Here is a 19,354-nt window from a genome sequence, read left to right as displayed (position 1 = left end):
AAACCATGATACATTGTTTTAGCTTTGATAGCCTTCCACAATATCAACAATGTCTATCCTTGATTTAATTTAAAAACCATTTTGAATAAGTTTGAACTGATTTGCTGTCAATTGAATCATCTTTCATAAACTGTTTAAAACCACTAGAGTGAGAAAGTTAGATCTGATCTCAAGTAAATACGCATTCTCACACTAGGTTCGAACTAATGCACTTGCTGTGATGGGATCGCCCAAGACAGTACATTCCTAACTTGGTAGTACATTCATCAGCAGCGGCTGCTTCTTAAAAGAAAAGTGCTGTAAGGCTTCCATCATAAATGTATTCAGAGTGGTCAAGACATTGGCCCTGAGGTTGGCCAGCCAATATCCACTGTATGTAAAGAGAGAAGCTGATTCAACATTTTCCATGTTTTAATGTGGCATGATAATTCTGGGAAGTGGTGATGAGGAGTACGGGAAACCTCTCAGAAAGACGACCAGTGTTTGACTTGTTGATTTTTCTTTGGTTGGAAAGGCAGAGCGACTAATATTTGACTCTGCTCGGTTCTTTGCATGTGTATAAATAAGCATGTCTGTGGTCACTTCACCTGTACAGTGTTTTGGTTCAACATGTCTTATTTTTACAATAACCTTTTCGTGTCCAATGTATATTTTATGGTTGCATTATGATTCCTATGAAGGCTCCACCTAATTTTTGACTTTTTTCCATTCCCTAATTATTCCATTTTCATAGTCATGGTTTAAAAAAGCAAATCCATCTGTTTGTATAAGTTTTATCACACTGTTACATCCTTGCACCAAGCTATTACATTGTGAATATGGGTTTTACATAATATTACTCCCTATCACCATGTTATTACTGAACTAAATGTACTTTAATAATTGTAACGACCATTACTTAATCTCTTCTGTCCTTTAGTTGACTCGTCAGAGGCTTGTTGATGCGGATGGAATCATCAACCCTGGGGCTTTTTACATCTACCTGACCGCCTGGGTCAGCAATGATCCCGTGGCATATGCTGCCTCGCAGGCCAACATTCGGCCACACCCTCCGGAGTGGCTCCATGACCGTACCGACTCCATGCCTGAGACACGCCTCAACAGTAAGTCAACATGCCGTATGTTTAGAGAGAGAGAATGCCTTTAGAGTGTAATAGAGTTTTTCCCCTCACGCAGGTTTAGGAAATTTCAATAATAAAGTTGTTTGCGCCAACAAATGAAGCATTACAGAAAGTATTTAGACCTGCTACCTGGTACATCTGAGGAAATTACATTAACCCTCCGTGGGGCTTTCTGGTCTGTGATTTTCCGTAAAATGTCTGCTACATATGAGCAGTGTTTACTTCTTGTAGATGAGTTATTGCTCCTTGTCTGCCTATTAGCTTTAAGAGGGGTTGTAGACTTTACTGTACCGCTGTGTGTGTGTGTGTTTCTGTGTGTGTGTGTGTGTGAGAGCGTGAGCTCAGGTTGCACAACTGAGTACCAAGACATGGCTCACTGTGGTTCCTTTAATGGTGCCTGTGGTGAATGCTATAATCCTGGCTACTATGGGGCCCTAGCATCTCACACACAAACACACACAAATCTTATTAAAACCCAGTGAACCCAAGCACTACACACCCTGTTCTCATTTTCCTTACCACACACACAGACTGTAAAGTCACATAAAAAGGTACATTCATGTTGATGTTTGATTCCAGCCTGTGATTGGTACAAGTCAGGAAGTGCTCCATGGGGGAGGAAAGTGATTGGATAACAAGGAGAGACTGGGTTTGGGTGGCAGGCACAATTGGATAACAAGCAGGAAGTCCTTTACCAGGGGGTGGTGGATATGATTGGATAAGCAGCGTGAAGTGCTTGGCTTGTATGGGAGCTCACTGAAGCAGATTGGTGTTGGCTGAACGCCAACTTCTGTTCAAAAATGTACAGTTGAGGTTGTAACGGTTGTAAGTGTGCATTTCTGGCCATGTTGGAGCTGTGGAATATGCATACTCACACTAACACCAGACAGCCCAGTAACATTTATGCAGCAATGTGTTATTAATACCACTGCAAACAAAAATCTAAATGGATCTGAATGCGCACACTGTTTTGTTAGCTCCAAAGGTGACTTCATAGCTGAATGACAGGCAGGTATGTGTGTTTGTGCACATATGTTATGCTTCATGTGTCGGTGGTACGTTCAGGGTGTGGAAATGGTGGTGATTCTGACATTGTAATTATGGTGAATCATCGTTAGCACTGACACGCTGCTGTGTCTAGAACTGATAGGCCCTCATTAGCCAAACCGAGCCACAGACTGGCTGAGTTTTGAGTCAATGGAGCTCTGTTTCTCTGTGCTCTGCCCACCCCCTGCCACATACACTTGCCCACATATGTAGCAACTCTTGGAACAAAGTTGGATTAGGGAGGAGGGCCTTCATGTTGGTGGTTTGGCCAAAGAGAGTAAATTATTTCTGCAGATACTCCCAATAATCAGGCCCTAATGCTTTTTAATCAGAGTAGACAAATGTCATCTGCACATGTCATTGTTGCCATTGATAGTTTACCTGATTTCTTCATTAGTGCCTTTACTTATGTAACCCTTATTTAGTCCCTTGAGCTAGAAATAACTATGGCAAGGCAGAAAAACAGCCCACCATTTGTGGTTCAGTTCAAATAATATGCCTCGCATATACACAAGACAAAAACAACAGTTTCTGAACATGAGGCGTTGAAGTCAGCTGCTGCATGGTGGAAAATGATGTGTTGATTTAAGTTTTGTTTTGACTTCTCATTTGTCCCTTTCTTCCAGTCCCGGCTGCCGAGCCTATCGAATACGCACAGTTCCCCTTCTACCTCAACGGGCTCCGCGAGACGCCACAATTTGTGGAGGCCATCGAAAGCGTGAGGGCTATTTGCAGCAACTACAGCCGCCAAGGCCTGCCCTCCTACCCCAACGGCTACCCTTTTCTGTTCTGGGAACAGTATGTTAGTCTGCGCCACTGGCTCCTGCTGTCTATCAGTCTGGTGCTCGCCTGTACCTTCCTGGTGTGTGCCCTCTTCTTGCTCAACCCATGGACTGCCGGTATCATAGTAAGTGTTGGCTGCATGTGGCTGATGATGTGCATAAAACCATAAATAGCAGCAGTGGAGAATGTTAAGGAAGAATCTTGTACCTGCTAATTCTTTATCTACAGTACAAAAGGCCATCAGTTGTTTTGGCAATTATATAATGACCATACAGAATAGTTATTTCTCAAAAACATGTATAAGTTTTGAAATAATGCGTTTTTTCAGACGCCACTGTTTATTGAACATTATATACACATACGTATGACTTGCTAAATATATAAGACCAACTATCAACAAAGTTAAGACTTCTGCACAGCACTGTACATTAGATAAGTATCACAGCTTGCTGGTTGGATAGATTGTGTTGCAAACTCCTTAAAAGGACACAAAACAATCTTTTTTAAATCTTTTTTCCTACTCTCCTCCCCTTTCTTCTGTGATTTTTCATGTGTGGTCCAGAAGGCATCTTGGGGAGAGTCAGAAAGGATACAGGGCCACTGTGTTATTGTAGCCCCAGTCACCAGTGTTTATCCTGTGCTGTTTTGGTAGGACCAGTGTGTTTAGTCTAGGCCATCACTCCCAGACAGAAAAGCTGAAATTGATGGGGAAAGGACACAAAGTTGCTTGGGCAACTTGCTCCCACTCTAAACCTATCAAAAAGTTTGATTTTATTTTCATCCACACTCCTCTTACCCCCTTCCTCTCACATGTTTTCCAAGGATACACGTAAACACAGATTTCACACACACCTTTGGCAGATACACAGAGATGTATATACGTGTACGCTTGCAGTATGAACACGTAAACACGCAAGTACATAATTCACACAGAAACACAAACACCGAGTGCGCTGGTTTTTCTCTCCAGTGGGTTGTATTTTACGACAGGCAGTGGCCAGGCCACCTGAGCCCTTAAACAGAGGAGGAGGGAACCCTGTGTTCATCCTTCAGGCTTTACTAGCAAGATCAAAGGACAAGTTATGGAGAGGCGTCAAGTTTAACCATTTGGTCTGTCCAGGACCAGACCACCGCCAGCCCCACAATGTCAAAACCTCAACCTTAAGCTCTCTCAAACCCTCTTAGCTGTTTGACCTGAAATCCATCTTACTCCCAGACTGGGTCCTTATTTAAACTTTAAATCATGTGTTTCAATTCAATTCAATTTGTCTTTTAAGTGAATTATTATCCTCTTAGTTTGTTTTAATCTGTGGGAAAATTAAACAAAGAAAGTAGCTCTACTAAGAGCTAAAAAGATGAAAATAGTCAAGTATTTGAAAGACCAAAGATTTTAGCATACAGTCAACTTGTGTTCAAATCACCAAAAGTCTAAGGAGAGCTACACACGCAAACAGTACACACTCCTACCCCCGTATGGGGATACTCAGCTTCCTCACTCCCTCCCCTCTTCCCTCCTGCCCACCTCAACCCTCTTCAAAGGATCTGGGCCCCGTGTAACCTGACACCTGTCAGCTGATAATGGCATTTACTCCGAGCTCCTGTCCTGCTCCACTGAAACCTTCACACACTCACACACAAACACACATGAGCGCACAAACACATGCACACACACATGTGGTTACTACTTAGCACATCTGTAGGGCAGAGACTCCCCCCACATATCATCTTTTTTGTATTATCTGTCTTATACATTCAAAGTCCGGGATACCATAGTGGATCACCCATATACAGCTCTGCCATCTGGAAAATGTGCATCACATTAGAGAGATTTGCATTTTCTTATCTGTTCTGATAGAAGTTGGCTCCTGCAGCCTCACAGCAGGAATCTGCTCTTCTCTCTGTTCTTCCTTTGTACTTTATGTCCTAGTCCAATGCAATCCAACTTTATTTGTAAATCGATTTAAAAGCAACCGCAGTGAACCATAGTGCTGTACAGAAGAATAAAGTAAAGCACACAATAAATAAAAGGCATCATTTTGAATGAAGTGGCGCCTGTTTCTGCTCACACTACCACCTCTTTGGTAGCAGTGAACATGAAGCGCGAGTGAACAATTCACTGCTAATGAAGAGTGCTGAGGGTTTTTATATATAGTTCGTTTTCGAGGAGTTTTCCTAACTTCTAACTTTCTAGCTCCAGTGAATCCTGAACAGAACACTGGAAAAAAAATATTTTGTACTCCATAGTCCTTTACTCCACAGTTACATTTCTTATATGTTCTCAGCGACTGTTTTCAGTCATATGTACTGTGTGTAGAGGAGAATATAAAGAACCAAAGCATCACTTTTCATAGAGCTTAATCAGCCACTGTCTTCTTTCAGGTGTTGGTGCTGTCCCTCATGACCGTGGAGCTGTTTGGCTTCATGGGGCTGATGGGAATCAAGCTGAGTGCCGTCCCCGTGGTGATTCTCATCGCCTCTGTCGGCATCGGGGTGGAGTTCACAGTCCATGTGGCCCTGGTAGGCATAGACAATAATCTAATCTTTAAAAACTGAAATATGTTTACAAATGCTAAATGCTATAGTCCCCCCATAATATAAGTGTTTATGAAAATAGTGGGGTTTTATTTGAATGGTATGAAACAGAGAACCTCCTTGATAAGAAGACATGAATGTGTTTTGTAGGCGTTCCTGACTGCCATAGGGGATCGTCACAAGCGGGCAGTGCTGGCACTGGAGCACATGTTTGCTCCAGTGCTCGACGGAGCCTTTTCCACCTTGTTGGGAGTCCTGATGCTCGCAGGCTCTGAGTTTGACTTCATTGTCAGGTGAGGAACAAATTAAAAAAAAGTTGACTTTCAAAGGATTGTGCTCACAAATGTTATGGTGTGGCGTCAGTGTGGTGTCTGCTGAGACTATGCCTCAACCCGTATGTCACACAGGAATCCACCAGAGACACAAATTATGCATGAAGGCCGCACTCCTCCTCTTTTCCCTCCCGCTGTCTTTTCCTCCTATATCTCCATTCCATACTTCGTCTTTGTAAAACCCATCTCTTTCTCAGCCAGCTATCACTGGCACACCTGTTGTTTTTTCCACTTTTAGGGGCCCGATCCCCAAAAAACTATCTTTCTCCACCTTCCTCTCCCCTTCTGCCGTTTCTTTCATCCGCCTCTTCCCTCGCCTTAATGTCTCTCATGCATGACTTTTTAGGGGAAACCGGGGGCAAGATGGAGAGTTGAAGGTCAGGAGAAAAGAGGAGGAGGGCTAGAGGAGGGAGCGAGAGAGAGAGAGAACAGGAAAGTCCTCTGGCTTTTGTAATCTCCTTCAGCTAGTTTAACTGCCTTTGCTAGACATTTATAAGCATGGGAAGGAGTAACTGGGTGGGGGGCAGTAGTGGAAAGACAGGAGAAGTGGAAATTAAAGCCGACACACTGTGGGGGCTCTGCGTCGGTGGCTCCTTTTGTGTGTGTGTGTGTGTGAGTGTGTGCTCTTGTAAGTATCAGATGGGAAGGTAACAAACCAGCTGCCATACAGGGGGAGAAAAATAAACGATTCTGTACGTTCTCGTGCCTGGTGAGGTATGAGAAGTTTCCGCTGAGCTCAGTGAATGATGTTAAGCCTCATATGGTGTGTTACGTGGCTACATGTGTGCAGCGGCTAGATGCTTGCCCTGCTCCTTTAAGAAAAGGGAGCACTGATGTCTGTGTGATCTGTGAGCACACAAACTTGTGTCACATGCACAACAACCACACAATCACACACATATCCCCCCTCTTCTACAAACCACACACACACACCCCAACCTGCTCCCTGACCTTGCAATCATGGGGGTCAATGATGGTGTGCCTGCCAGTTGGAGCACACGCATATCCACACTTAAGTGAGACTCATACAAACAGACACAAACACAGGGAGGCCTATAGACCTTCTCTCTTCACCTCCAGTGGTGAGCTCTGGTTTCTGGCTCAGTCCCGGGCCTCCATTTAAAGGTTTTGCTGTTGTCTGAGCAAACAAAGCAGCGCCCCAAGACTGTGCAATAACAACAGGCCCAGCTCGTATTTTTCTGCTTGTGCCGAAAGAAATGTTTCCCTGACTTTCCCCATCAGTGCTGTGAATGTTTTCACTCTAAACAGCCTAGCAGGGCACTCAGCCTGGTATGTGGGCTGCACGCGTGCATGTGTAACTACACATGCGTGTAGATGTGTCCAAATGTGATGTGGCATTTACCCATCCGGACTTCTATGGTTAGGGTTACCACAGTGAAGACGCTTTGCCGTGTAATTACCATATGATAATTGATATAATGTGCATTTGGTCTTTTGGAATTATTTAAGTGGAAAACCCAGCGATTTTAATTTGTCTTGCACAAAGCTTAACACAAACATTAGCTCATATCAGTAGCCTGGTTTCCAAGTGAAACGTGTCACAAATAGACGGAATGAGCCCATTTTGAACCACCGCATAGGTTCTCCAACATACTTGGAAGTCTGACGAAGACAACCTTATTTTCCCTCAACAGTCGCCTGAAAAAACATGACTTACTAACAGCTTGGTCTTCTCATTGTTGGCTTCACAAGAGGAGCGAGGCCACCCATGCTGGCTCGACAAAGGCTGGCCCTCATCACCTGTGGTTGGACAATGGCTCTACTCCCCGGTGAATTTAGTCCGAGGTCCAGTCAGTCATTATTTACCTCACTCCTGCACACACACATATATACGCACACTGCAAAGTCAACCATTGGGGGGAGAGGGGTTAATGGTTCATCAGAATGTCGCTGATAACCTCAGAGCTTCCATTAGAGAATGAAGTGAGGAGGAAAGCCTTTCCTAAAGGAGGAAGCTGGATTGGAGAAGGAGGGGCTGCTGGGGTGATAGAGTGGAGATTGGCGGATCTTACCTGATACGCTGGAGATTTAATTAGACTGAGGGGATTGTGGAGTGGCCGGGAATTTCACAGGGGCTTAGCTGTAAAGTAGGGAGAAAAAAGTGAGGCAGAGAGAAGAGAGAGAAAGAAATAAAAGAGAGGGAGAGAGGCCAGGGAGGGGTGGCACTCTGAGGGTCCCCCTCTCTTCTTCCTAGACTAAATTGTTTAAATTCTATACCCTTCGCTTCATTTGTTTGCTTCTCCCTCTCTCGTTTTAGAGCTGGAGAGGAGAGAGAGAGGCCCCTGTCCTCTTGTGCCCTGCAACCCCACCCTCACACCCCAACACCCCCTCACCCCGCTTTTACCCTCATTTACCCCTTGCACCCCTCCTCTCACATTCCTCCCTGCTTTGTTTTCTCCATGTTTGCTTATATACCACACACCCAAGAAAGACTACCCTCACTCCTAATAACCTCCCCTTCTTTTTTTTCTTTCTTTTTGAGCCTTTGAATTAACCAGCTCTGGCTAATTATGGTTACCCTTTCTTTTCTCTCTGCGGCTTCTTCTTTAAGACTAACCCTCTTGAGCAGGACTTAGAAACATGCAAGGTATATTTTGTGTTTTGCTCCTGAAATCTGAAGTGCATGCTGCTCTGCTGTGGGGGGCATACATATGTGTGTGTGTGTGTGTGTGTGTGTGTGTTTAAGGGTTGGCTGTGTGTCTCTGTTGAATGATTATTTCAGGCATGTGTAAATGGTTGGTCTCCCCACGTCTAAACCTCTGTGGTTTTTAGTATTTTCCTTGCGTGGGTGCTTGATTTGTTTTTCAACATGTCTGCCCGTGTTGTTCTTTTGCATGTCGTGTGTTCCTAACTGACATGGTGAATTACTATCCGTTATCCCCCACATTGATCTGGTTTTGTGTGTGCTTTATTGCAGGTACTTCTTTGCTGTGTTGGCCATCCTCACAGTCTTGGGTGTCCTGAATGGATTGGTCCTCCTCCCAGTATTATTATCATACTTTGGGCCTTATCCAGAGGTAAGAGCTAAACAAAAATTAAAGCTTTAGTGCATGACCTTTGTTGTAGCGTGTGAGCGTCTGAAACCTGGCTCTGTCAAGCAATAATATCAGACCTGACTGAGGGTGTGTTTGAGTGTATACATCTGCAGTGCTGGGGAGGGTGGGAGAAGGAAGCGTTTATCCTGTCCAACGGCCGAATAACCGGGTGTTCTGAGAATTGACTCTTTGTGTGTTTTTTTTTTAATTCAATTTAAGGACACACAAAGCTTTTTTTCAGTTGAAGAATTAATGTTGCTTTATTGCTGCCTCTGTCCCATCACCTCTCAGGTATCACCAGTTGATGGTCGTAGTCGGTTGCCCACCCCATCCCCAGAGGCCCCGCCACATGTGGTCCACTTCTCAGTCCGTCCTCACCACACCACCACGGCCACCACCACCTCTGGTGCAGCTTCAGACTCGTCTGACTCGGAATACAGCTCTAACACAACAGCGTCTGGTGTCAGCCAGGAGCTGCAGAACTACAACCTGCCCTCACGCAGAGGAGCGACTCGTGTGGAGGAGCAGCAGTACCATGTCCAGACCAGCAGAGGCAGAGCAGTCAGGCCAGAGGAGGGAAGGAGAGGCTCAGGGTATAGGCGATCAGTCAGACAGCCTGACCCTCTAACCTATACTATGTCTTCGGTACGCAGTGTCTACCATTGTCTTGATTTTCTCTCTTGTTTCTCACACCACAGAATCAAATATCCTTATTTTCTTTCTCCTCTCAGGGTTGTGAGTCGGGGCCCCAGCTGGAAGCTGCCCAGCGAATCAGCAGCAGGAACCCCAAAAGTCAGCTGCACTGGCAGGTGCCACCCCCAGCCCACCCGCGCATGGACGCTTTTGAAACTGCTACTGAGGCTGGGGGCCATTATGGCTCACACAGCCACAGAGAACACTCAGCAGGCCACAGAGCCCATGCTGCCCACAACCCACCACCTAATCAGCACCTCCCACACCACCACCCTAACCCCACTCCATATTGTCAACCCATCACCACGGTGACCGCATCAGCCTCGGTCACTGTTGCCGTGCACCCGGGTCCCTTATCCAACCAGAGTCCTCCCACTTCCTCTTACCCAGGATACACTGCAACAGACAGTTACTGCCGCTCAAGAGCAGAGATGTCGGGGGCTGCTTTCCAGGACCCGCATGTGCCATCGGATACCCAGACGGGGGTCAGAGGAGTTACAGTGGAGACCATGGAACTCCAAGATTTGGAGTTTGAGGCAGCTGAAAGCGACCATTGCAGGCGGGCTAGCTGAGGTGAGTGTTCATCAATTAATTTGTCATTCATGGTCATTTTAGAATGCTTTTCATTGTACTAACTTAACCATTATTAATATTATTTTCCTCTTTTTTCAGTTGTGGGGAACAGAGGTACAACGGCCAAAGATGGACTCCTCTCTATTACTAAGCAGTTGACCTGGCCTGGCACAGCTCGCACGGCCCAGCCCGGCCCGGCTCACCCCGGCCCTGTGTGGCGAGTAAACTCGTCAGTGATACCGTCATGGTCTTGGTGCTCATTCTTACTGTAACCCAGTGGACTATTGTCTGAGATAATTCTATCTATATTTAAAAGATGTACACATGTGTAAATATGAACAAAAAAAGTAGCTATAATTTTAGGAGCTGTACAACTCCTTATGATAACAGACTGGGGCGACCATTTTATATTGCGTGTGTGTGTGTGTGTGTGTGTGTGTAAATATGCATGTGAATGAGAGAGAGAGAGATTACTGATTACTGATTACTGTTCATTCTTCTGTGGATCTGTGCCATTAGGAAGCTTCATCTAAACAAAAATATCTGCCAGCACTCACTGTTGCTGCTCATAATATTTGATTTAAAATAATATACATTTATTATTCTATGCAAAAGTCTCTTTAAACAAAGGAAGTGATCTGTCTATGTGTGTGTGTGTGACGAGCGTGTGTGTGCGCATGTGTGACACTAAGATGTGGAAAAAGCCCCATTATTTTCTGGCTTATACATCAGACTCATCCTCAGAACAAACTAACTTTTAAACTCATTTAAAGTTGTTGGTTGTCAAACAGGGCTATGGTATATAGTATATATAGTGTTTGTGTGTGTGTGTGTGTGTGTGCGTGCGTGTGTTTGTATCTGTGTTTATTATTGTATAAAGGTACGCATCTTAAACTATATTTTTTTTTATCACAAACCTGTGGTAGTTATGGAACAATTACTGTTTAACTTGACACGCTATGCGTGCTATTTAAGATGAGCAGATATGAAGAAATTTTAAAGGCTGTTTTTGTTGTTGTTTGTTTAGTTGTAGCCTCTGCATTGGAACCTGTTTCTGCTCTCAGCTCTGTATAACTGTTGGGCTGCCTCCGGTTTTACTTTTTTTTTTTTTTTTTACTGTAAAGGGTTATGTATTGTTTAACCCTAGCAGGCTCAAAACTGGTATACTGACATACAAGCATTAAAACCCACCTCAGAAACTCGCTGTGCCATTACAGGGACGCGCTCACGTGACCGATCCCTGCTTCTGGAACAGGGTCAACACAGGGTGCTGACTCTGCACCCTGACGAACTATGTCTAATGGATAAGCTAAAGCTCAAACTGTATACTGTATGACTCGGTTCAACATTGCACTTGGTTGCATTGAACTTCATCCACAGGAATATCTCACCTCAAGTAGCTCTTTAAACCCATAAGCTAGCCCCAGCAGCCTGCTAAGGGCTAAGCCCTATATGGCCTGACAGTATGTTTCCATGAACATGTGTGTAGAAACATTCTTATGTTTGCGTGTGAGTGTGTGTGTGTGTGTGTGAGTCTGAGTCCCATCTTTTCAGTCTGTCTCAGTTCTCCTTCAATGACTGTAAAGATTACTGGCCCTAATTTGGCCTCAGCTGTCCCCACTGACCTCAACTCATAAAAACCTCATGACATAACGCCATGACACTAATTGGGACCCTTGACTAGCCCTCAACCACCCCCCCATCGATCTGCCAAATGGCACTGTTCAAAGCCTCGGGGGTGAGAGTTTAACCGCCACCACCTCCTGCAACTTTCAATGGCCAGTTTTTATATATTGTGTGTCTCTGTGTCAGCGTGCAAACCTGTAGCCCCCCCGCCCCCACGTCACACCTGGTCCCAGACTTAGCCCCCTTTGGTTTCCTCACTCCCTCCTCCCTCCAGTTTGCTTTCAGCTTTTACACCCTCACTTCCTGTTGAACACATGTAGCTCCCCCCTCCACCCCTCCACTCACCCCCAGATGTCTTTTACTGTTTTCCTCATTCTGTCCACCATGTTACGTCAGCTGCTTGCATGAAATAGGTTGTTCTATTTGGGTTTTTGTTTTTTTTGTTTTTTTGTTTTCTCCCAATGTCACATTGGCAGTAGTGGAGAGAATCATTGCTGGCAACTATTTTATTCATATTTTTTTTTGTTTGTTGTTGTTGTTGTTCTTGTTTTCAACATTGAATTGCGATATTTATATTTTTGTAATATAAAACATGTTGTTGTGTTATTTCTTTCATTATTGTTGTGATACAAGTGGATAACAAATGCAGGGATTTTTATGTCTATTGAGAAAAAAAAACACTATTACAGTTTAATCTGTATAGAGTGATCTGTATAAAGTGCTTACTAATGTTAAATAGGGAAAAAAAAGAGTATATAACATTTTACACTACAGGTCTCATCATAGCTCTTAGAGGATTTAAAAAGAAAAAAAAAATCATTGGTTCTTCCAGATTTCAGTCGTGGTTGGTATGGATGTATGCTGTTTTCAGTTACAAAGATAAATGTATGCCATATAATTTATTTATATGAAAATTTATTTTTGTAGTGTACATAGTAGTTGTCAAGGTATTTGACAGAAGTATATTTTTAAAGAGTCTATATGTAATGATATACCATAACAGAAAAAAAAACAACCTTAAGGTGCACACTTTCATTGCTAACTGTCCTGTGAGACAACATCAACACCTCCCCTTCAGTATTATGTTCCGATTCTTGGAGAGAGACAGCTGTTTCTATGGGTTTGTCAAAGGCTAGCCATGAAAGTAGGAAATTGTACTAGCTCTCTAAATATTAATGTTCAAACACTGATAGAATTCTAACAAATAAAAAATATTATAACTTATTTGTCTCTTTGTTCATAACGTTAATAAATGGATACTGAAAAAGAATGCTTTGGTCTGCCTGTGACTTCATTGATTTTAGATTTTCTTTTCTGGTTAATTCATTTTATTTTTGTTGAGAGGAAGAGTTTATTTATGTTTAGTTTAGTTTATTGAATTGTATTTATATCAGTAAAAGAAAAGATGCTTTATACAAATGTTAGCCACTACATAATTTCTTTCTGTAGTCCCACAGCAGGTTGCAGACACAATAACATACAGACGACACACAATAGCACACTGATAAAAAGGAAGGACAGTGTAAAGTTATAAAAATCTAAATAAAACATGTATCCAGTACAGGATACAGGTATTAAAAGGTACTTAAAAAAACACAATTTTGGGGTGTTGCAGGATCATGTGCTACAATATTATTGTTGTTGTTTTTTATTCATCCTTTATTTAGCCAGGAAGGTGCTATAGTTGCTGATGTGGTATGACAAGAGGCTAGAAACATACACAGGAAGTTTACCTAACAAGGCCTTCATAGTAAAAATTACTATAATAACCAACCTACAGACCCATATAAAATACAGTGGTGAGTGCATGAACCGACATTTGTTATAAAGCATCTCTGGTGTTCCCTATAAAGAGTAGGTACAGGTAAACACAAGCTTCTCTCCCTCCCTCCCTCTGCTGTCCTCCTTCTCTCCCCTGCCTACCTCCATGTGTCCTGTGGTGTAAAACTCTTGACATCTGGTGTGGAGCCCTGCAGTCCTGCCCACCAGCCCACCCAGCTCCACCCCTGCAACCCCACCTCCTCCTCCTCCTCCTCCTCCCTGTTCCGTATGATTTTGATTGACGGCTTTATAGACTGCAGGAAAATTGGTTGTAGTTACAATACAGCTGGTCTGTTTTGGTGGAATGAAAGAGGGGCACATGAGCTTGAGCTTGCTACACGGATGGCGAGGAGAATAGGCGGCAGCTATTTTTACACATGATCGATCGCTGCAAGAGAAACTTTTATACTCACGGTGCAGGAAAATACAAATACAGCACCTTATGTGTTGCTCCACTGCAAAACTATCTGTGTATCAAGAAGACCGAGCTGTGTTCTTTCTGTTTTTCTTACCTAAAATAAAAGGATAATTTTATCCACAGTTAAAATGTCAACCTGGGCCTCAGGCTGAGGAACTCTGTGACCCAGGATCGGCAGTTAGACACACGCAGTATGGCACATCATTTTCTTTTAAAGCCAATAAAGACACAGTGCTCTGCTGCATGCTGTTCAAACAGTGCAAAGAGGCAGGCTGACATCTTACAAATGACAGGGGGAGGAGGGGGGGAGTGTGGGGAAGCTGGGGTGGCAGGAAAACACTGAGTAAATGGAAAAAAACAACAACAATGAAGGTAATAATGGGGGCAGTTAGAAAGCACGATTAAGTTTGTGGAATTTGTAGAATGGGCAGAATAATATCAGTTTTTACATAAGTGTGCTTTGAAAGGTCACTTATGGGTTTTCAATTTAAGTATTTTTATTATTAAATTTACAAGTCTACATGCTAAAGATCCAGTAAAAGAAAAAAAAACAACAACTGTAAACAAAAGATACACGTTCAGATTCATTCATTCATATTCCACCCCAAAAAATAATTAATCTATTCAAATATGAGAAGCAGTATTACATACAATCACCCCTGTACTTCATGACATAAATTCACACATACTGTACTTGCATACATGGATACAGATAAGTAATTAGAGTTCACTATCAATATATCCATCTTCTTCTTTAGCCTGATTTGTCATTCGTATATTATAGTATTTAAGACTGACTGACAGCTGCACAGGACCCAGTTTCTTTTTACACAAATATGTAAATGGTCTGTATTTATATAGCGCTTTTCTAGTCTTGATGACTACGCATAGCTACTGTACACTACAGTTTTGCCATTCATCCATTCACACATTCACTCACACTTTCATACAGCGCATCTATTGCCATGTTTCCAGTGCTTGGTCCCAGCTCACCTTGCCTTGGCACAGCACAGCTCATCTCCACGCAGTTTGGTTGGTTTTCCATTACAATACAGTAACTCCTCAACGTGGGCGGAGTCACCACTGCACGGCTGCATGAAACTGCCGTGACTTTGTTTTACACACAAAGTGGTGACTAGTGACTTGTAATGCAGTGGTTTCCAGTGTACTGAATCATTAGAATCAGTTGGATTCTTGTGTCGGACGTCGCGCTTGTGCCTCTTCCTGTGACGACACCAATCAATGCACGGCAGTCTGATGACATCACACATAGTATCATCTCGGCTCGCTTGGAACCTCGCCCGTTCAAAGGGTGAATGAAATATCTGCGACCACCGTGTGGTCGTTTAGGTGATATGGTTCACTGAGCTCCAATGTTGTGAAAGTCTTCCTCCTCAGAAACCCCCACCACCACCACCACCACCACCACCCCTCATCATCTGCTGGAGGACCCCGGGTCACCAAACCAACACGCACCCTCCTCTGGCCCTCCCTTGCCCTTTAGCTCCACTCACCTCCAGCCTCTTTACAAAAACATATACACGCACGCACACACACACACACACACACACACACTTGGAGTTGCCTTCAAAGGTGGAGCTGCACATACTGTGGAGAGGGCTTCATTGAAGCTAATGAGTGCCGGGTTGTTAATGAATGAGTGTTTCCTGTACCTGTCCTCAACCAACAGAAAAGGGGTTGGAAGTGGAGAAAGACAGATGACGGACAAAAGAGGAAGCGAGAGAGGAGGCAATTAAGACGTCCCCTCGCTGCTGCACTAATGGACGTTTCAGCTGTGGCTCTCTGCCCAAACCTCTTTGACAATGGAGCGGATATGTACTCCACGACTATGTCTTCCTTTTTTTTTCTTTTACTTGTTCATTTCTTTCCCTATTTCGCTCAACTCCTTATTTCCTAACATATGTGAGAGGACTTACACAGAGGGACATTTTTGCATATTCTTGTACTCAAGTCCTCCTTTTCCATCTGCCCCCCCCTTGTCCTCTTTTCATCCTGAAAGGTTTGTCTATCGTCACCTGCCGGCAGAGCTAAACCCTCTAAGTGTATACTCTGTTCTACATGAGTGATTGCCCTGCTGACATGACTGCATGGGACACACACTCGGACACGCACGCACGCACACATATCAGCACACACTTGGCAGACCCGGGACCAGAGTTAAACATTCTTTATATATACATATATATATATATATATATAAGCAAAGTACCTTAAAGGTGATACTTGAGTACAAGTATCTTACCAGAAAATGACTTTGGTAGAATCAATCAATTTTTGTTTTTATAATATTACTTACGTAAAAGTCTTAAAGTATATGACATTTGCTGTACTTAAACGTATCAAAAATGTTTTTCTGATATAATTTAGCAATGGTGGCTCAGTGGTAGGAAGGCTGTGGGTTCAGTTCCTGGATCTGAAAGTCCATATGTGTCCTTGAGCAAGACACTTAACCCCGTGTTTGTCATGGTTGTGCTGTGCTTCACCTTGTGGGCGTGGCCTGCACACCTGTCAGTGATCAGCTCATCACAGCTCCCAGTCTGCACACCTGCCTCTCATCAGATCATCAGCCTTGCAGTATATCTACCCCAGCTCTTCACCTAGAGAGCAAGTATTTGTAATTACAACACTGTGTTTAAGTAAATCCTCACAGGATAATTGATATATATATATAGCTACCATGGTTTTAGACTCATACTTTGTCTTGTTCTCATATTGAACTTGAATTGAACTTGAATTTTCTGCCTTTGCTCGGACAAATACAATTTTGGACGAGCTCTTTACAAAAACAGCCAAGTTTGTTTTTTTACATGTGACGGCTTTTCACCAAACGTTAGCAGAAAGCATTTTCTTATACGCTACTACAGCTCTCCAGGAATCCTGCGAGAGAGAGAGAGAGAGGGAGAGAGAAAAGGAAGGGAGGGAGAAGTTGAAGACAGTGAGGGAACCACGTCCAAATCCTAGGAACAGCTGACATGATTCACTGTGCATTCAGCGCCTCTCAAAGGCTTCTGCTGCAAAAGCGTACACCTACAGAGCCAAAGATGGTATCTCCCCTCAGAGTCTGCAGTAAAAACCTCAAGAGATTGGCCAAGAGTATTATTAGCGTTGGCTGTTGTCACTGCATGCAGACAACAGTCTAAATGAAATGCTGACATGCAGGCTTTTGTAGTTCTCCATCATTTAGGGCCTCATATTTCTTCGGCTTCTTCGCCATCCTGTGTGTGGTGGAGACTCAGACTCACACCTGAACCAACCTTGACATGAAAAGTCTCAGACAGGTGACTTTTAAAGGGAAATGGAGTCACTCGCGAGACATAGAAAGGAAGTCAAAGATATAGTCAAGTCGCAGAGAAAGGGGAAGAAAAAAGGTTTGGGAGCAAAGGCAGATGGAAAATGCAGGGAGGAGGGGAGGAGGGTGGTCGATGGTGGATGGGAGTAGCCGTATGAGAGTAATTATAATGACTGATGTTGTTTACTCCCATTTCCCTTCGCATCATTTATTCTGTGGAGGTGGAAAACCCACCCACTCTTTCTTTGTGTTACAGATGAGTGCTACAGAGCGGTGCCAAGCCATGTCATAATCTCTCTTCTTCCGTTAATACTGGAACCATTTATCCTGCCCTAAGCTCCTCTCTTTCCATCCTCCTTTGCTTATTTTCTGCTTCACTTGGACGTCTCTGTTCTTGTCTTTGTCTCAACTTTCCATGCGCCTTTGTTTCTATCCATCTCGCTCTCGTCCATTCTTTTGTCTTGCGTTCTGGCTGTGATGACACGGACGTGTGTGAAACCCGTGATTGGGGCTCGGCACATGTGAGACGTGAATGTGATGCACGGCTGTTTACACTGACGATGACAAACTGGGGTTGGAGGCTGTCTTCCTTTCTTCCTTTTGTTTAATGTAGTCCTGGTGGGATGCATACTGTACACACACACACACACACACACTTTCTCCAGATGAACGCACCACCCACCTCTTTGTTTAAACTCGGTGCTGTTTGTCTTTGCCAGAAAACATGCAGCAACGTATGGAAACAGATGCATCATCTTAAGCCGCAAGAGGGACAGAAGAGGGGTAAGAAAACCCCACATCGAAATATTTTCATCTGTGTCCCAGAGTGTGTTTTTTATGTGATTAACATTGTATTAAATTTAAGATGGCAGCCACAAATACAGATTATTTAAAGACCTAAGACCTACACAGTATGAAACAAAGGGATACTATTAAGCAATTGATCATTATTTATAAAAGACACACCAGTACAAATAAAATAAAACAAGACAGAGAGCGTTGTGTTGTAATAAGGTTAAAACCAGCAGCTGCATGTTGCTTTGCAGTATAGGTGTATCTTCATAATGTAATATAAAAACAATTATTGAATAATAATGGCCAGCAGAGTAAAGGGAAATCTATCAGTAAGAGTGTTGAGTGAATAAATAAATAGTTCTGAAAACTTTGCACAGCAGGTAAAAACCCCAAAAAGGAAATAAGCATAATTTCAATTACTAAAAGCTACAGTTAGTTTGTGGAGGGTCTTGGAGAGGAGAGGAGAAAGGAGAGTCATTTTTTATTCTTCCATCTGTGCTTATTGATTCTGGCACCATGACAGATGCCTAATGAGGAACAGGGCTGGAGGAGAGCGTCGACGACCCCGGGGGGAGCCTCAGTTTGAATCAACACACAGACACATGTACAAAAAATATACGAGCAGATATGAGCGCACACGTACCTACGTGTGCATGTCCGCACGCACTTGATGTGAACACACAGAGAGGTGAGCTTTAAAAGTGAACTTTAAAAGTATTAAGAGACACAGAGGATAATATGGTAAAATGCTCGTTTATGTCACCAACATTCACTGGTTTTTGAAGCACTGTAAAGTTGTTATTCCAAGCTCTTAATGATGTTTCAAGATTCAGTACTTCACCAACTCAGTCAATGGGAACTTAATTCTCTAAGCTTTCTTAGACAATTTTTTTTTAAATAAACCCACCGCAGAATAAGCCATAATTAACTGTAATAATAATATTTAAAAAAATCAGGTCACAGGTATATCAGCACATATGATTGACTGATTGGAAATGATGTGGGTCTGAAAAAGTGACTCCCTCTTTGTCTCACACTCACACTCACGCACATGCACACACACGCACACGCACACGCACACGCACACACAGACACTCAAACTTAAACAGAGAAATGATTGGAGTGGAAGCTGTCGGAGAAGGATTTCAGAGCAGGAAGTGTGTAATTATCGTAGACAGAGGGGCAGATAGATGGATGTGTGTGTGTTTAACACTCCCACTCAATTTCCCTGCAATCTACTGGACTAA

General features: G+C 43.3%; 1 protein-coding gene across 1 annotated transcript in view; it reads left to right on the top strand.

Annotated features, from left to right (window-relative positions):
- ptch1 (patched 1) overlaps positions 1-13,033 on the top strand; it is a 47,731-nt gene extending 34,698 nt beyond the window's left edge. Inside the window, exons 17-24 of the mRNA XM_044026440.1 lie at positions 920-1,103; positions 2,795-3,075; positions 5,331-5,468; positions 5,634-5,776; positions 8,754-8,853; positions 9,163-9,516; positions 9,603-10,137; positions 10,237-13,033. Coding sequence (XP_043882375.1) covers positions 920-1,103; positions 2,795-3,075; positions 5,331-5,468; positions 5,634-5,776; positions 8,754-8,853; positions 9,163-9,516; positions 9,603-10,136 — 1,734 coding nt within the window. The 3' untranslated portion in view covers position 10,137; positions 10,237-13,033. The remainder of the gene's footprint in view (positions 1-919; positions 1,104-2,794; positions 3,076-5,330; positions 5,469-5,633; positions 5,777-8,753; positions 8,854-9,162; positions 9,517-9,602; positions 10,138-10,236) is intronic.
- Positions 13,034-19,354: the final 6,321 nt, after the last annotated feature.

Source organism: Solea senegalensis, linkage group LG5 (genome assembly GCF_019176455.1).
Source record: "Solea senegalensis isolate Sse05_10M linkage group LG5, IFAPA_SoseM_1, whole genome shotgun sequence".
In the NCBI taxonomy this organism is placed as follows: domain Eukaryota; kingdom Metazoa; phylum Chordata; class Actinopteri; order Pleuronectiformes; family Soleidae; genus Solea; species Solea senegalensis.
Note: the sequence above shows the minus strand (reverse complement) of the source record. Positions and strands in the feature narration are given on the sequence as shown.